We start from the raw sequence: 16,322 nt of genomic DNA on the forward strand, positions 1-16,322 counted from the left end.
GAAACCAGGGGCTGATTTTTCAAACTGTGTGAGATATTAACCAGCCACCCTATTATAAAATCAGGAAATCCAAACAGCGATTTACACCGATTAACACCCCCTTTATATATTTTTTACAAAAATACACTGAGAAAATAATCAAACGTTTTCATCTCTCTTGTCTTTTTTGTTTTTTAAAAGTGTCAAAAGTCTACATTTAAATATAAAAAATTAAAAGTTAAAACTCTAGCCCTTCAGTGAAGGAGACGTAAAATGGCGTGGGTAACAACACTAGAAAAAAAAAAGAAAGAAAAAGAAAGAAAATAAAGGGAAGATAAAAATAAAGAAATGAGGTCAAAAGACAAGAAAGCAAAAGAAAGGGGAAAAAGGGACAAAATAAGAAAACTGTTTGGCCAGTATAAATACGTCCACATATAAAATGGCATCTGATTACATTTACAAGAAAAAAAAAATACAAAGATGGAGCGTCCGTGAGGGGGTAAAAATAAAGGGGTCTTCTCAATTACACCTATAAGGAATAAACACACACGGAGAAAAAATTTGGTCCTGAATTGTGTTTTTTCAAAAGTCCAGCACAGATTTGAGTTGCGTTTGAATCCTTTTAAAGAGTTAAGAATGAAAAGGAGCTGGTGATCGGTTCGTTGTAGGAATCAAACATAGCGCCATCTATCCGCTTTTTATATTATCCTACACTATTTTAAAAACTGCTCAACAGTCTTATACAGAAATCTTCAAAAGATAGACAGGATAACATGCTATATTAACCCCACCAGTGAAATAACTCAACACCATCACGATTCCCATTAAGAGAAGAAAAAAATTTCTTTTCCCCCCCGAAACCACTCCGAGGCCCCTGGACCACATCCCACAGTCTCCTATCCTCCCGCCGGCTCTGGGTAGCCTCACCTCTCTGATATATATATTTTTTAATTCTTTATTTTTGCACAGACCCAAGCGGAGGTCCTGAGACCCCAACGCCCTCTGCGCTCTGGATTCTTCTGAGTCCCCAACCAGGCGGCTGTGGCTTCCACGAGGTCCCCATGTTCATTTCTGAGGCTGGCCTGCTGCTCCCTGTACATCTCTGGGTACAGGGAGAAGGAAGGAAAAAAAAAATCCCAACCCGGGACTTCGCCAGCGTGGAGTCTCTCCATGCCAATGCTCCCCCCAAGCCCAACACAAACGCCATGGCCAAACACATCACCCCGGAGCCTTCTGTCTTCACTGCAGAAAAAGGAAAATGAAGAAGAAAAAAAAATACAAAGAAGGGGTGGGAAGGAGAGGGGGAGCGCTGGATCTCCCCCCTCCTCTTTTGACCAAGAGGCAAAATAAAAATCAAACAAGAAATCACCAAGGTGGTGAAGCGAGGGGGGCAAGATTCCTTCGGTCTCTAGAAGCTTAGCTCGGCTTCTTTTCTTGCTGGGGGTGCAACCAAGTCCGGAAGCTCGTTGGAAAGGGAGGGGGGAGTCTCTTCAAGCAAAAATGGGGAGGAAACTCGAAGTAGCTTTTTTAGCCACCACCAACAACATCAATAACAACAATAAAAGGTCGCCCCCGTCTACTCTCCGCCTCCTCCAAGTCCCCAGCCCTGGGAGTGGGGGATGGTAACGCGGGTCCACAACGCCCCCGCGCTCCTTCTCCAACGACGGGACGTTGTCCAGGCCAGCCCTGCTCACTTTTTCTTCCTTTTCTCTTACCCTTTCTCTTTTCACTCTCCATCTGCTCTTTTTCCTCTTTTTTTTCTTTTTCTTTCTTTTTAATTTTTTTTGTTTGCTTTGTTTTACTTTTGTTTTCCTTTTTTCCTCTCCTGCCTCTGGCCCTCCTTCTCTCCGGCCCGCGCTCCTTTCAGTAGGTGAAGACCAGGTTGGAGATGCTGGACTCTAGCCAATCTCCCGAGATCATCTCGCTCACCTCGGGAGTGCAATAGTCCGGGAACTCGAAGTGGGAGCCTGAGCCGGGTTCGAAGTTAAAATCCAGGTCCCGATCGAGTGCGGACGAGGAGCTGAAACTGCCTAGGGACATGCTCTCAAAGTTTGAACTGGGGTTCATGTCAAGCAGGTCGTCTTCGAACTCGTCGTCAGACGATGAGGAGCCGGAGGAGGAGGACGACGACGAGGAAAGCGAAGAGGACGCGTGCGAGGGCGCGCTGGACGGGGCGGGCGAGGCTGCGCGCAGGCTGGCATAGCCGCGGTGGTCAGCTGGCGAGCGACCGGCTGCGGGCGATGATGCTGCACTGCTGCGGCCGCTCAGGCTCCGGCCATCAGGCGAGCATCCCGGGCCTCCATCCTCATAAAGCCCCAGCGGGTCGCTGGGGTCGGCGCCTGCTCCCAGGCCCCCAACGGGGGACGCCGAAGCGCCTAGGCTCCCGAACAAGTAGACGCGCTTCACTTTCTTGTCGGCTGGGTGCTTGGCAGGGGTGGTCAGCGCGCTGGTCGGCGAGGAGGAGGCGGCTGGGGTGGCCGCACTGGGAGTCCGCACCTTGTAGACGGCGGTCGGCTCGCCCAGGGGCAGCAGGGCGGCCTGCTCCGGAGAGAACGATGCAGCTGCCTTGCCGCCGCCCGCCGGGACGAGTTTGGCGTGGGGCTTGCCGACCGCGCTGCCCGCCACCTTGGGGCCGCAGCTCTTCTTGGGCGCGGGCTTAGAGCTGCCGCCCGCGCCACCACCCGCGTGGCCGCTTCCCGCGTGGCCACTGCCGCCTGCGACCTTGTCGCCCTTCTCCCCGGGCTTGGCTGTGGTCGCCGATCCCGCGCCCGCGTTGCCGGACTTCACCTTCTTCCGCGGCCGGTACTTGTAGTCAGGGTAGTCAGCCATGTGCTTGAGGCGCAGCCGCTCCGCCTCCTGGATGAACGGAATCTTGTCGCTGTCCTTGAGCAGCTTCCAGCGTTTGCCCAGTCGCTTGGAGATCTCGGCGTTGTGCATGTCGGGCGACTGCTCCATAATCTTGCGCCGCTCGATCTGCGACCACACCATAAAGGCGTTCATGGGCCGCTTGATGTGGCCACTGGGCGTCTTGCACCAGCTGGGGTCGTCCGCCTTGCCGCCCGTGGACGCGGTGGAGCCGGGCGTCGGGGAGGACGCGATGCCCAGCTCCAGGCCCGCGCCCGAGTCCGAGCTCTCCCCGGCCAGCAGCGCCTCCGTGTTCTCCGCGTTGTTAGTCTGCTGTACCATGGCCCCGGATCGCCGGGCGCCCACGCGCGCTCACACGCTCGCGGCGCGGTCGCCGGGCCCTGCGGGCTCCCCGGGGCAGAGACCAGGGTCCCCCGAGCGGCGCACGGGCCAGGGGCTGCCGCCTCCGGCCGCCGCCGACCTAGAGTCCCCGCGGCCCTCCGTCCTCCCTCACCGCTGCAGTACTCCCTGTGGGCGCCGAAGCTGGAGCCGGCCGCGGCTAGGAGTTTCTCCGAACGTTGACGGCCCGAGTGTCTTCCAAATGCAAGTTTCTCGCCGCCTTCGGGGCAAGTCTTTACCCCCCTTCCCTGAAGCAGTCGAATGCAGTTGACGAGAGCTCGCGGTAGCTCAGGAAAGCGACATCGTCTCTAGCGCCTAAGTCCCTTTCCTGCAGTGCAAAGCCAAAGCGACTCTGGCTCCGGGACTCTCTGTGGGCGGAATCGACGCTGAGGAGTTGGTGCAATTATTTTGTTGCAAGGTAGGAAGCCAAGAAGCTTGCATGCAACAGACCGGCATGAATAAATGTATGTTTCTCCCTCCCTCCTGCAAGAAGGGGAGCTGGTTACCGGCAGAGTTCTCCCACTGCAGACTCTCTAAGAAAGAGCGTGCAAGAACTGGAGACCGGGAGGGAGACGGCCCTCTTCCCCTCACTCTGTTTCTCTGGCTGCAGCTTAGAGCAGACCCCAATTCCGCCTCGCGCTTCTTTATCCTTTCGCAGACAGCCAATCAGCCGCTGTAACTAACGCTTCCTCGTGCCAAGCCCCTCCCCTGTCCTTCCCATTGGCTTGGAACCCGATGCAATAATAATCTCCGCGTGCAATGAGAAGCTCCAAATCTGACCTCATTCCAATTTACAGAGCAAACTTTTTAAAAGGGCTAGAAGTACAGCTGAGATTTCTGCTGCCTCTTTTTTCCCCCTTTTGCTGGGCGTGCGCGCGTGTGCCTGTGTGTGTGTGTGTGTGTGTGTGTGTGTGTGTGTGTGTGTGTGTGTGTGCGCGCGCGCGCGCGCGCGCGCGCGTGTGTGAAGAGGATGTTAATGCATGAAGTTATTAAGGGGAGAGACGGAAATGTATTCTAGCCATTATGTTAGATAACAAGGGGCTTGGAGGGGGGGGTAAGGGTGAAATACTGTAAATGGAAGCTTTCTGCTTAAAAGCCGAGTGATTATTTTTATTAGTTCTTTTCAGCGCAGGAATAAAGAATCAGCCTTTGGTGCAAAATCTCTTTTCTCAGCTCCCTCTTAAAGCTAGAGATGTAAGTGGGGGGAGCCACAACAATAAATCAATGGATATTGAAAACCATTAAGAAAGTGGTACCTAGACACCTGTCATCACAATTATTTTTAACAACTCTAGGTAAAGCACAGACGTTGGTGTATTGTGTACATCCCTTCAGGGTGCTATCTGTGCTGTTTGTGAAAGGCAAAGGATTTTTTTTTCTTTCAGTAATTGCTTACTCTTTTAGTCAAACAGAAGTTAACTAGTTATTTAATGATTTCAGCTCCCCTATAAATCCTGGGTAGCCCAAACAAGGAGATTTTCCTTGCAACTCTAAGGCAGTGGCCCATAATTACCTCAATAAGAGATTTTGTGTAGGGCGATCATGATGAATACAGGATGGGAATTGACTTTACTTTCTAAGTATTTGTTTTCCACAGTTTCCAAAGGATAGGCTCATTATCTGCTCCACTCCTCCCTTCAGAGCACTCTCGGTTTTTTCTTACCCAGTTTCTCCTGTGTGTTTGTGTGTGTTACTTAGTACAAATGGGCCTAAAAGTCCAAAAAAGAGAAAGGGGTAGCAAAGGTGAATGGGGCTGCTGAACCCATCTCAAGCCCCTCTGCTGATCTTTCTTCTTTCAGGGTCTTGCTTGTCCTTCATGCTTGGAAACCCCATGAGCTTCTTTATAGACAGCTGTTGTTCGGGCTCGCTGATTGTGTGGTTATAAACTACTGATGTGTGTCCTGAGCCCTCTGTGACTCCTGAAACCCTTTCCTTGGTAATGCAAATGCCACTTCTCCTAAAAGCAGCTTGTTTTCAAGAGACTAAGATGGAAGATGGTCAATAATGGCAGAAAAAGTAATCAAAAACCCCATTTGGTGGTCCAGGTCTGGTATCTCAGCTTTTGGGAGGTGGCATCAGGAAGATCAGGAGTTCAAGGTCATCCTCCCCCACTTCATAAAAATTCTAGGACGGCCTGGGCTATGTGAGACCCTGTCTCAAAAAAAATGCACATGTGTACACACATGGCAGACAAGGTGTCTGGATACTTAGACTATAGAATAAGTTGGCCGTACAAATCACCCTTTCCCAAGATCTGAAAATTGGAATTCTAGTAAAAACAGATCTTTCTCAGTATGATGATAGACTGATTTTCATCAGGCCAGTGACAGGCATCCAAATTAAAGTCAGCTTTGGATCCATAGCAGAGTAGTTCCGGGTGGTATATTTCCACTTATCTTGTCAGACTTTTTAAGTATCCAGGCTGGGAAGAGGCCTAGGGTGTCAGAGTTAGACATTTACTGGAAAGAATGCCCTGTGGAGACAGCTGATCAAGACTCCCAAGACCAACCACAAGCAAGAATGTTTTTGTGGGCAAAAGCAAATAATTGTTTGACCATTTGCTATCCATCATAGCCTTTTTTATTCCCAGAGGATGAATCCTAAAATAGCATGCACCTCCCCCACAACTCAAAAAACTTCCACAAATAAAGGTATTTTGCATCACAAAGGCAAGGCATATATGTTTTTTTTTTTCTGGTATGCACAGACTCACATCCTTTAAATACTATGAGTCTGACAGCTGAATTATTCCAAGAGGTCTATTGTCTATGAAATCAACGTTTTTAATACGATAAAAACAAATGTTTGTCCTGTAGAATCTGTACTAAATAATTCTGATAATTTGGCAAAAGATGCGTGTTGATGTATCTGATGGTATTTCCACCGGTGGTGTAAATCAGCCGTCATAATTACACTCATTCTTAGTACAGAGATTTTACTTAAAAAAAATCAAAAAAAGTAGTTCCTGACTTGATTCTTTTGTTAAATGCATTTAAAAAAAAAACAAAAAACGGACTTTAAATTGTACCATTATAGTATATACCACCAAAGGAGAAAAACCCTTTAAGAGAAAAAAAGCCCATATTTTAAATTAATTAAATTTCGACTTCGAGTGTACTGCCTGCCTCTGTGCATATATGGAGGTCAGAGGACAACTTGCTGGAGTCAGGGCTCTCCTTCCACTTATCTGGGTCCGGGAATTATCTCAGGTTGTCAGTTTGGCAGCAGGAGCCTGTACCAGCTGCGACTGTTCACGCACTGGAAGAAGCCCTCCTCATCTCCCGGACTGTAAGATGCCCCTATTTCTAAGTTTCTTTTAGAACTGGAGAAATATGAGCTGGCAGCTTCCATGGATGTTATTACATGATTACAGACTCTGAGTCTGTAGACTGTATACCTGAGTGCATGCACTGACTGAAGCAGGGTAGTTTCAGTTCTTAGAGCACTTGGAATGCAACAAAACATGACAGATAGCTTTTCATCAAAGTCATCTCGTTGTGAGTAAAGTACACTACACCTACATTGGGATGTATTGGGTTTCATGCCAAATAATGGGAGGCTTTCTGTGTTTCATTACCTAACTTCATAAGCTTTGTAGTCGGTTCTCCATTACTGAGACCCTCCATTCCCCAGATATCAGCTGTTCGGTGGCCTTAGTAAATCAGTGCCCAGTGTTCCTTCCCTCTGCTTTTCTTGGATGAGCAGAAAGCTAAGATCATTTTGCAAACAAGTCCTGTCTTAGAATAATCAACTAATGGCCTTTATTGGAAACGATACTAGACCTTTCACATTTTGAATTAAGGCAGATATTTATTTTATTTCATTAATTGCAATCCATTTGACACGAAAATGTAATATCTGCTAATGCATTTTTCTTGCTTCTACACACCTGCACAACATAAAACCCAATATCCACAAAATGGTATGGCGCATGGATGGAAAGATTTACCTCCACTGCTTAATGTGTTCCTATAGCTCCGAGAGGGGAAAACCTGCATGGAAATTAGTTTCACAAATCTGGCTTGGCAGTATTTTCCAAGATTTCTGTTTGATTTGGGTTGACTGTAGAAACTACGATTGTATGAGCTGGTTGGCTTGAGCATTCAATTCAAATAAACAGAGGTGGAGAAGCATTGTTGTTAATTTTGTTGGCTGGAAAGTGCTCTGGGAAACTGAATGTCATCAGCCTTGTTTTGGGTTCCATACCGAAAGAACTCTTACCCACCCCCACCCTCCATGCGCTCCATCCTTGGGGCTGAGGAAATTGTACTGAAACTGGATTAGGAGATTATTGAAACCTACTAATTCTTGAAGTTTTGGTTGTGACCCTTAGCCTGTAACGGCCGAACTCTCTCCAATGAAATATTTTTATTCGAAAAAATATTAAGCAGGATAAATGAAATTTGTCATTTATTTTCACTGTCAGAATGCACAGAGATAAGAAACATTTATTTCTAATAATTTCACCACTTTCTCATCCCTCATAACCAGCAGGCTCAAGTCAGCTCTTCATACCCTTGCCAGTCAGTGTCAACACATTTTTCCTTTACTCTTGAGAACACGCAGAAAACGAGTGTGTGCACGGGCCGCATAGATATGAAGCATTAACTGGGGTTTCTGCTCTGTTTCCCCAGACAGGCCGGGCACACCCACCCAGATCTGTGGCGCTGCTGAGTGCAGACAGCGCCTCCCAATGCGGGAGAAGCAGCCGCCAGGTGGCAGCGCTGAGCCTGCCTGAGTCTTCAGCAACGTGGGAAAACGTGGGGGAGAGCCAACAGTCTCTTCCTGGTCTCCCGAACCAGTTAACCCCCGGGCTTTCACCTTTTTCTAGGAAGTGGTTCAAAGGACCAGTGGGAAACAGGGTATGTTGGTGAATTCTGGTTATTTTTCTTCGTATATCAAAGTTTAGGGTAATCGATCTCTGCCCTCTGTTTGCTTGTCGGAAACCCCCATGGGGAAGAGAAGCCGAGATTCCCGGCTTCGGATCTGGTAACCTCTCCCGGGAGTCTTGGGTGCCCGCACCCTGGTTATCTCCCTCGGGCGGGAAGGAGCAAGAACGCGGTTTCTCCGCCAGCTGTGCGCTCCACTTCGGAGGCAGCAGCGACACACGGCGCATGACCAAAGGAGTCCCAAAGGCCATCCCCCGCTCCTGAAAAGAAATGGTTCCCGTGGCACGGCACGCCTCGCCGAGCCCAGCTACTTGGGTCCTGCCGGAGCTCGCCTGGGACTCCCGGTGCACCGGCCGAACCTCGCCTTTCCACGACTCTTACAGAGAGGAGCTAAATTGCAATCGGCTCAAGTCGTGCTTTTCGGAAGAAAGTCTTTCCTTCTGTAAACGTGGCTAGGACGGTGCTCGCAGCCGCGTTTCAGCACTGTCTTCCGAGGAGGTTCGTGGCCAGGCAAGCGCGGGCAACGCCCCCCCCCCTCCACCCCCCAGCCCGCTCCAGCTCCCGGGCCTTCTTTGAAGTTGCAGCTCGAGCAGACACTTCGGGAGGGGGGGCGGAGTGGGGCTCCTGCCCAGTCCCTTTCCTGTCGCGCCCCTCCCCCGCCGCCAGCTTGGACTTGGCCACTGGGGCCCAGTTCCGCCACTGACCGGAACCGACAGCCATTTGGTCCCTTTGAGCACTCGGGTGCCTAGCATCCCCTCACCCTCCGTGAGCCTCTCCTGGACCAAACAGTGCGCACTCAGGACCGGGATTTACGCTGCAACTCTCGCAGGGACTGGTCCTGGCGGGAGGGGCGGTGCACCCGCAGCGGCCCTGGGCTCTTTCCTAGAGGCAGAGCGAAGGAACCCGACAATTTGCTCCCCATCCCCCAGGCCCTAGCTGGATCGGGAAGGCTGAGGTGTCTATCAGTGAGTCCAAAGAGGACTTCTAAGGCACCCCAGAATGCCTGGAGCCATTCTCGAGGGGCGTGCCCTATGCTCTGGGTGGCGGGGAAGGCGGCTAACTAAAAGGCTGAGCCCCGGGCGTTCCTCTCGAGCAGAGCTCGTTTCTCCCTGAAGTCCCCGAAAACAGGACTGGGAATCCAACTAGGGCAGCCCCTCCCAACCCTGGTGCCCCGACCTCCACTCCCCAACCCCCGTGTATTCCTCCTCATCGAGTCCACAGCCGAGTAAAAGCAATTACAGTTTGGAATCCCAGGAGGCAAGCAAATGATTTCGCTTATGGAAAGAACCGCCTAAAGTAGAGCTCCCTAAAGGTTAGGGAACGAGGGAGCCGCCTTGGAGGTTGAGAGCCGGGCGGGTGGGGACGGAGGGCATGCCGCTGGAGAGTGGTCTACAGAAGCCACGCAGTGTCAAAGAGGGGAGGAGCAAGAGCGAAGGCGTGGGCTTCGCTGCAGAAGACGAGCAGCGATCGCTTAGGGTGCCAAGTGAGGGGAGTCAGAGGAGGGGTGAAGCGCGCAGCCCATGGGCAGCTGGCCGGGCAAAGGGCTCCTCCTGGCACACGAGTTCTCCTTGCCCAGCCTTTCACCTCCGGCTTCCCGCTCGTGCAGACTGCACCGAGACGCACACTGCGCTGGGGGCGCTCGCGGGCATGGGATGGGCGGGTGCGGCAAGAACCAAAGAGCCCTGTTCCCCACACCGCGTAGGGCGTGCTGCACACCTGGCACCCGGGACACGCCATCTGTTCAGAGCTGCCTCCTCGGCCCAGGGGTGTGGCCTGGGGACAGATAAGAGTACCTTGTGGCAGCGAAGGCTCTACATCAACTGCCACTTCAACTGCCAATCAGCGCAGTGAGTGCCCTACTGAATGTCTCTGCTCAGCTTCAGAGCTTCCCGTGGCAGGCCTCAAGAACTGCATCTCCTATTCCGTTCCTCTTCAGCCTCGAGAGAATCCTGTATATACTGTAAAATAAGTCCATACGGAACTGTAAGGCAGAGAGGCCAATTAACCTCTGTAAAGGGCCAAATTTGGGGACCAAGAGAAGGGTGGTGTTTGTTCAAGTAACCTAGAATAGAAGTTGATGATTTTTTTTTCTTACTAGTCCTTGAAGTGTAAAACTCCTCAGGCTGTTTGTCCCGTACTCACAGCATCCAGATAAAATGAAAACTGATTTCCAGTCAGGCGTGGTGGATCACACCCCTAGATCTCAGCACTTGGTTGAGGCAAGAGGATGGCCACAAGTTGAAGGCCAGCCTGGCTTTACAGAGTCAGACTGCGTCAAGCAAGTTACATAAGTAAGTTTATCTATCTTGTCAAGACAAATAACTGAAGGCGCATCCTTGCGACATTCAAATTAACTAAATATCACAAACATTATCTGAAATAGTGCCTTGTTGTACAAATGTTGAGTCACCTGGTTTTTTTTTTTATTATTATTCTAATGTAATTCAAATGTAACCCAGGCTGGCCTTGAACTGTGTGTAGCTGGAATGACTTGAAACTCCTGATTCTTTGGCCTCCTGTTCCTAAGTACGGGGATTACTAGCTTGCACCACCGTGCGTTGTGTGATGCAACTTTAAATGAAAGAAAAATTGTGTGTAACGTTATTTTTTAAAAATCTACATAATGCCCAATGTACCATTTATTACAATCTATAGAGTGTATAATAAAACTATATAGTGTATAATAAAACATTTTAAGTATACATGGCTCATGCTTGTATTCTCAGTACCTGGGAGGCTGAGGCAGGGTGATCACTGAATTATAGCTCACTTTATGGGCTATAAAGTGAACTCAAGGTTATCCTAGGCTACCTAGTTAAATTCTGTCTCAAAACAAAAAGTCCAATCAAGCAATCAAAGAAAAACAGGATCTTCGAGACAGCTCAGTGGGTCAAATCATTTGCCATGGCAAGGTTGGTGACTTGAGTTTAATCCCTAAAACCTACTATATAAGAGAGCAGTGGCAGGCAGCTGTAATCTCCTCTCTCCTACGTGGGACAGGAGGCAGAGAAAGCAGCCTCCTACAGGATAACCCTGAGCTGCCCAGCAGTCTAACCTGCAGTACTAAGCACAGTGGGGCGGGGGGGGGGGGACACAACAGAGACTCTTAGAGTTCTAGTAAGAGTTTGCTCCGGAAAATTGTCTTCTGACCTCCATGCCCATACCTGTGGCACACATGGCGACACATGTGCATGCATGCACACACACAGAACAAATTTATTTTAAAAAGATTTTTAAAATGTGCATAATAAGGTTATATTTTACTGGAACACCCAAACTGTTCACAAATTCCAAAATTGTCCTGGGGGGAGTTCTACCATCCAGATTTGAAGTTTGCACTGTAGGTGCCAGGCGAGTGCCAACCACTGAGAATTCTGCTGATACTTGGAGTTCCCACCTTGGCAGTGGATGTGTTGGTGTCTTGATAATCCAGGCTCCTGGCAATAATCCCTAAGTGTATTATGGGCCTTACCATCACAAACTTCCTTTGGCCATTGGGACATGAGTTACTGCAAGAAATTTGTTCATGATTATGGAGGCTGATAAGTCCTTGGATATATACTTTGTAGACTTCAGATACAGGAGGATGAATAGCACAGTTCTAATTAAAAAAAAAAGCAAGGTAAAAACAGTGCCCAACCCAGAAGACAGTTGGGCAAGGAAAGTTGCCTTTTATAGATATGGGAGAGGACTAATTATTTAATTCTATTAAGCCTTTTCAGCCACATTAGGGAGCCCATTCTGTCTTACTCAACGGAGCCCATTCTGTCTTACTCAACTTTTAGATTAAATATTAAAGTCAGCCCAAAATATGCTCATAGATAATTTCAGAATGTTCCAACAAATATTTGGGTACTTAATGGCCCAGTCAAATTGATGAACAAAATTAATCGCCACAGTTACCCGTAGATCTTAGAGACATGGCTGTACTCAAGCATGACTTTTGTGCCCTGGCTGAATACGTAGCTAGGCGGAGAAGGTATGTTGGTGGGGAAAAAAAATGAGGAGATCTTCAGTCTTTCCTTCTTGTGTTTTGTCCTTCAAACTCTTAAAATCCTTAAATAACAACAAAATTTAAATAATTAAATTTGCCTCTTAGAGTAAAACATACAATATGCATTTAAAATTTGCATTATCGAAGAAAAGTATTCTGTTGAGCCAGTAAACATTATGGCTGCTGGTAAAGTTGTGTGTGTGTGTGCGTGCTTGTAGGTGTGAAGTTGATAGTGTTATCTAGCTAGCGAGCTTGTTTCAAGGATCTCCAGGCCAAATTCTAGAATTATGGAATTTTAGGTTGCCATTGTGTCTGCCTGGCTTTTTCATGGGTGCTGGGGATCTGAACCGGTCCTTACACATCGCAAATGCTTTATCTACCTAGCCAAATTCTTGATAGCTTTCCCTGTATGCTCAAGGAACATGCACACAAGGAATTAGGAGAATGGGGAGAAGTTTCTTTGAGAAAGGGTGGTTTGAGGACATTGCTCGGTTAAACAGTGTGGGATGATACACAAGAAGGTTAATATTTGCTGCCCTCTTTAAGCATATTGCTTTAATTTCTCAGGGCTGGAAAGTCCCTGATGTTAATACACGAGATAGTATCATTAAGATTACTTAGAGCTTAAGGTATGTTATAGCTTAACTCAGGGTAGATACAGTTTTCTTTTTCATGTACGTGCCTCAAGGGGAAGCAAGGGGGGGGGGGGAGGAAAGCTTCCTCAGGAAACTCCGTGCCGTGTAAAATGGAAGGATTTCCCTCGCTGACCTTCCTTTAGAGGTAGAGTGATCACAGTCGCTCTTGTCTGCTGTATTTAATGGTTGTAACAGAAGTTTCTAGCTTCCAGAATTGGGACCTTTAAAAACAGAACAGTGCGGTTGGGGATGGTGGCCCAGGCCTCTAATCCTAGCACTCAAGAAGCAGATACACGTGGCTCTCTTGTGAGTTTGAGGCCAGTCTAATTAATTAGTTAAATAAAAACGATAATAAGAGCCAATGTTGTGTCTGTGGTCATTAGGCGTTTCTTCCTGCATTTGCCTGGACAGGATGGGCAACACTGAGCTCCAGGCCTATCCTGAGAGAGCAGTGATTGAGCAAATTAAAGTTCCTTTTTCCCTTAAGAATTTTTGACCTGTGTGTGTGTGTGTGTGTGTGTGTGTGTGTGTGTGTGTATACATTTTAGTGTTTGTGGGTCTATGAGCATATGCATGTTTAGGTCAGAAGACACCGTCAGTCTTGTTTCTTGGGTGCTTGTCAACCTTGTTACCTTGTTTTTTGAGACAGGGTTTCTCTCTGTCCTGGAGTTTGCCAAGTAGCCTAGAGTGGCTGGCCACTGAGGCCCAGGGATCTGCCTCTCTAGTACTAGGGTTCCAAGCTTGTACCATCACAATGGCTTTTTAATGTGGGTTCCAAGGATCATCTAAGGTCCTCACACTTGTCTGGCAGTGTTGTTGTTGTTTTGTTGTTGTTGTTATTGTTTGTTTTTTTTCCCAGCTAAACTATTTTCCCAGCCCCATTAACGTTCTTTCTTACTGACTCTAAGTCTACAGTAGTTCCTCCCTTGGTAGTATCTCAGGCTGAATGGCTCCGTAGCTAAGCATGTGGCATATTTTATTGCCATGACTGAGAGACCGAGACTGGGGATAAGCCTAGAGCTGCCTGCATGCGATAAGCACTGGCTGACAGGACTTCCGAACCCAGCCCTTCCTCCTGCCCCTCCGCCCCTCCTCTTCCTCCTCTTCTTCTTCCCCTTCCTTCCCTTCCTCCTCCCCCTCTTTTTCCTTCTCCCTCTCCTCCTCCTTCCTCAGTACTCATGTCTGTGAAACATGCACTCTGTCGTTGAGCTCCGGCCCCTTCACTCACTCCCATGTCCTCCAGAACTGACATTTATCACTCCTCATCGTCCATTGGACGTAATTTGGTTTATGGCCTCGCCGAAGAGGCTTGGAGATACAGCTTGCCCTTCTAGTTCAGGAAAAAAGAAAAGAGGATATAAGTGAATACTAGACATTGTTCTATATTACCTACCAACAAACTGTGTCTATAAATTTGTTTTGAGTAAATACTATTGTCCTTTTAGGTGCAATATTAAAATCAGCTTTATATTCTGCCAGTAACTTCTTTTTTTTTAACTTGGACTACTTTAGGCTGTTGGTTGTTTGTAACTCTCTAGAGATGCAAACTCTTCTGGTTATGAGTATGACGTTCTCACAGCAAAGAGCTGTCGTACGTAGAAAGAAATGACATGGATAAGATCATTTTAAAGGTTATTAGCAATCTGCAGAAGCGGATCCTAACAGAAGCCGCTTCTTCTAAAACCCATTGACTTCTCATTCAGACTTGCAAGGGAATAGAAATGATGAGATCCTGTACCCCACTTAACCCAGTGCACCCCACTTCCAAGCTGAAGGCACAGAGGTTATCCTTTCCTCTAGACCACTGGTTCTCGACCTTCCTAATGCTGTGGCCCTTTAATACAGTTCCTCATGTTGTGGTGACCCCCAACCATATTTTCATTGCTACTTCACAACTAATTTTGCTACTGTGATAAATCGTAATGTAAATACCCGTGTTTTCCAATGGTTTTAAGTGACCTGAGAAAGGGTCATTTGATACCTCAAAGGGGTCACAACCCACAGGCTGAGAAATGCTGCTCTAGAGTCACCTTGGATTCCAGGGATAGGAATGACCTATTAACATCTTTGTGACAAGGGACATCTTTGTGTCCAGAAAGATCCCCCAAGGACCTGTTAGCCTAGCAGCAGAGAACAGTTATCTGAGGTGAGAGACCCTGCAGCAGGTCATCTTGTAGGAACCGGGCTGGTTTTCCCTTGTGATATGACACTAATTAACACATTGATTAACAGATTAACAATTTATCAGCTGAGACAATTGATGGGCGGGACCACACCTTGACATCTCACCCCAGAGAGGGCAATTATCTGTGGTGCTGAGGCTGCACCCTGAAGCAAATAATCACCTAGGAACCAGACTTATTTCCTCAAGCAATAACTGTGATAGGACTTCCTCTGTCCCTCTTGCAGAGCCAGAAGGAGACAATGATCAACCAGACCACACCTTATCCAAGACTAGAAGTCAGAGGAAATGAAGTTTAGGAAGAAAGGAGCTTGGCTGAGATTTGTGGCCATTTTCTCTTTCAGGTACATTTGCTGAGTCTGGGTACAAGCTTTTGTAGAGCTCAGGCATCTATACTAAAGGGGAAAAAGAAAGAAGCTATGACCCTACGGGTTGGTATTCCCAAATGGCAGGAACACCAGATGAATGGTCATTTTCCCCTGCAGGGTAATGGGGGAGTGCTAGTACAATATAGATGGCTGGTAAACGTGGTCACAAAGAAGTCTGTAACAGCCCAAGTCAAAACAGCTAGCAAAAGGGACATACAAAACCAAATAAGTCCTTCCCCGGACCCTTGTTAGCTAAATTTCCTTCCTTCCTCCCTCTGAGTCCCCCCACCCCATGTAAATCTTTCTCTTTCAAAGTATTTTTGTAGTTTTGAACCCGATGACACCAGAAGCTAAAGAGCAAATCTCCAGCTCTGAAAGGCAGAACTTTCATGGTGGAGGAATAAGAGCCAAACACTTACCAGACTCTCCATCAAAAGAACAGGAATAGGGGACTGGAGAGAGGGCTTAGTGGCTAAGAGTACTGGCTGCTCTTCCAGAAGACCTGGGTTCAATTCCCAGCACCCAGCACCCACGTGGCAGTTCACAACTCTTTGTAACTGCAGTTCCAGGGAATCCAACATCCTCCCCTCACACAGACCTACATGTAGGCAAAACATCAATGCACACAAAATAAAAATAAATAGAAAAAAAAATAAAAAAACCAGGGATTGATGGGGCTGGAGAGGTGGCTCAGCAGTTAAAAGCACTGTTGCTATTGCAGGGAATCTAAGGTTCTGTTCCCTGCACTGCGGTGGCTCATAAACACAATCTTCAGACCATCAACACCGTCTACTGACTTGGATGACAGCAGGCATGCATGCAGTATATACGCATTCATGCAGGCAAAACACTCACCTACATAAATACAAATAAGTAAGTCTTAAAACATACAAAAAGGGCCTAGAGTTGTAGTTCAGTTGTAGAATACTTGTCCAGCATGAAAGACACACTGTTTGAATTCTCACACCACAAAAAAATAAAGCGTAAGAGGCCATGCCCAAGAGGGGGTCTGGCGTAGAATGCTAGAATATA

General features: G+C 47.8%; 1 protein-coding gene across 1 annotated transcript; it reads right to left on the reverse strand.

Moving 5' to 3' along the window:
- Window positions 1-278: 278 nt before the first annotated feature.
- Window positions 279-3,816, reverse strand: Sox4 (SRY-box transcription factor 4). The gene has a single exon (XM_038334075.1). The coding sequence runs from the start codon at window positions 3,163-3,165 to the stop codon at window positions 1,843-1,845; it is 1,323 nt and encodes a 440-aa protein (XP_038190003.1). The 5' UTR covers window positions 3,166-3,816; the 3' UTR covers window positions 279-1,842.
- Window positions 3,817-16,322: the final 12,506 nt, after the last annotated feature.

Source organism: Arvicola amphibius, chromosome 6 (genome assembly GCF_903992535.2).
Source record: "Arvicola amphibius chromosome 6, mArvAmp1.2, whole genome shotgun sequence".
Classification (NCBI taxonomy): Eukaryota; Metazoa; Chordata; class Mammalia; order Rodentia; family Cricetidae; genus Arvicola; species Arvicola amphibius.

Bases quoted from the DNA above. Each gene is read 5' to 3' on its own strand.
- Sox4 (XM_038334075.1), bottom strand. From the start codon at position 3,165: ATGGTACAGCAGACTAACAACGCGGAGAACACGGAGGCGCTGCTGGCC.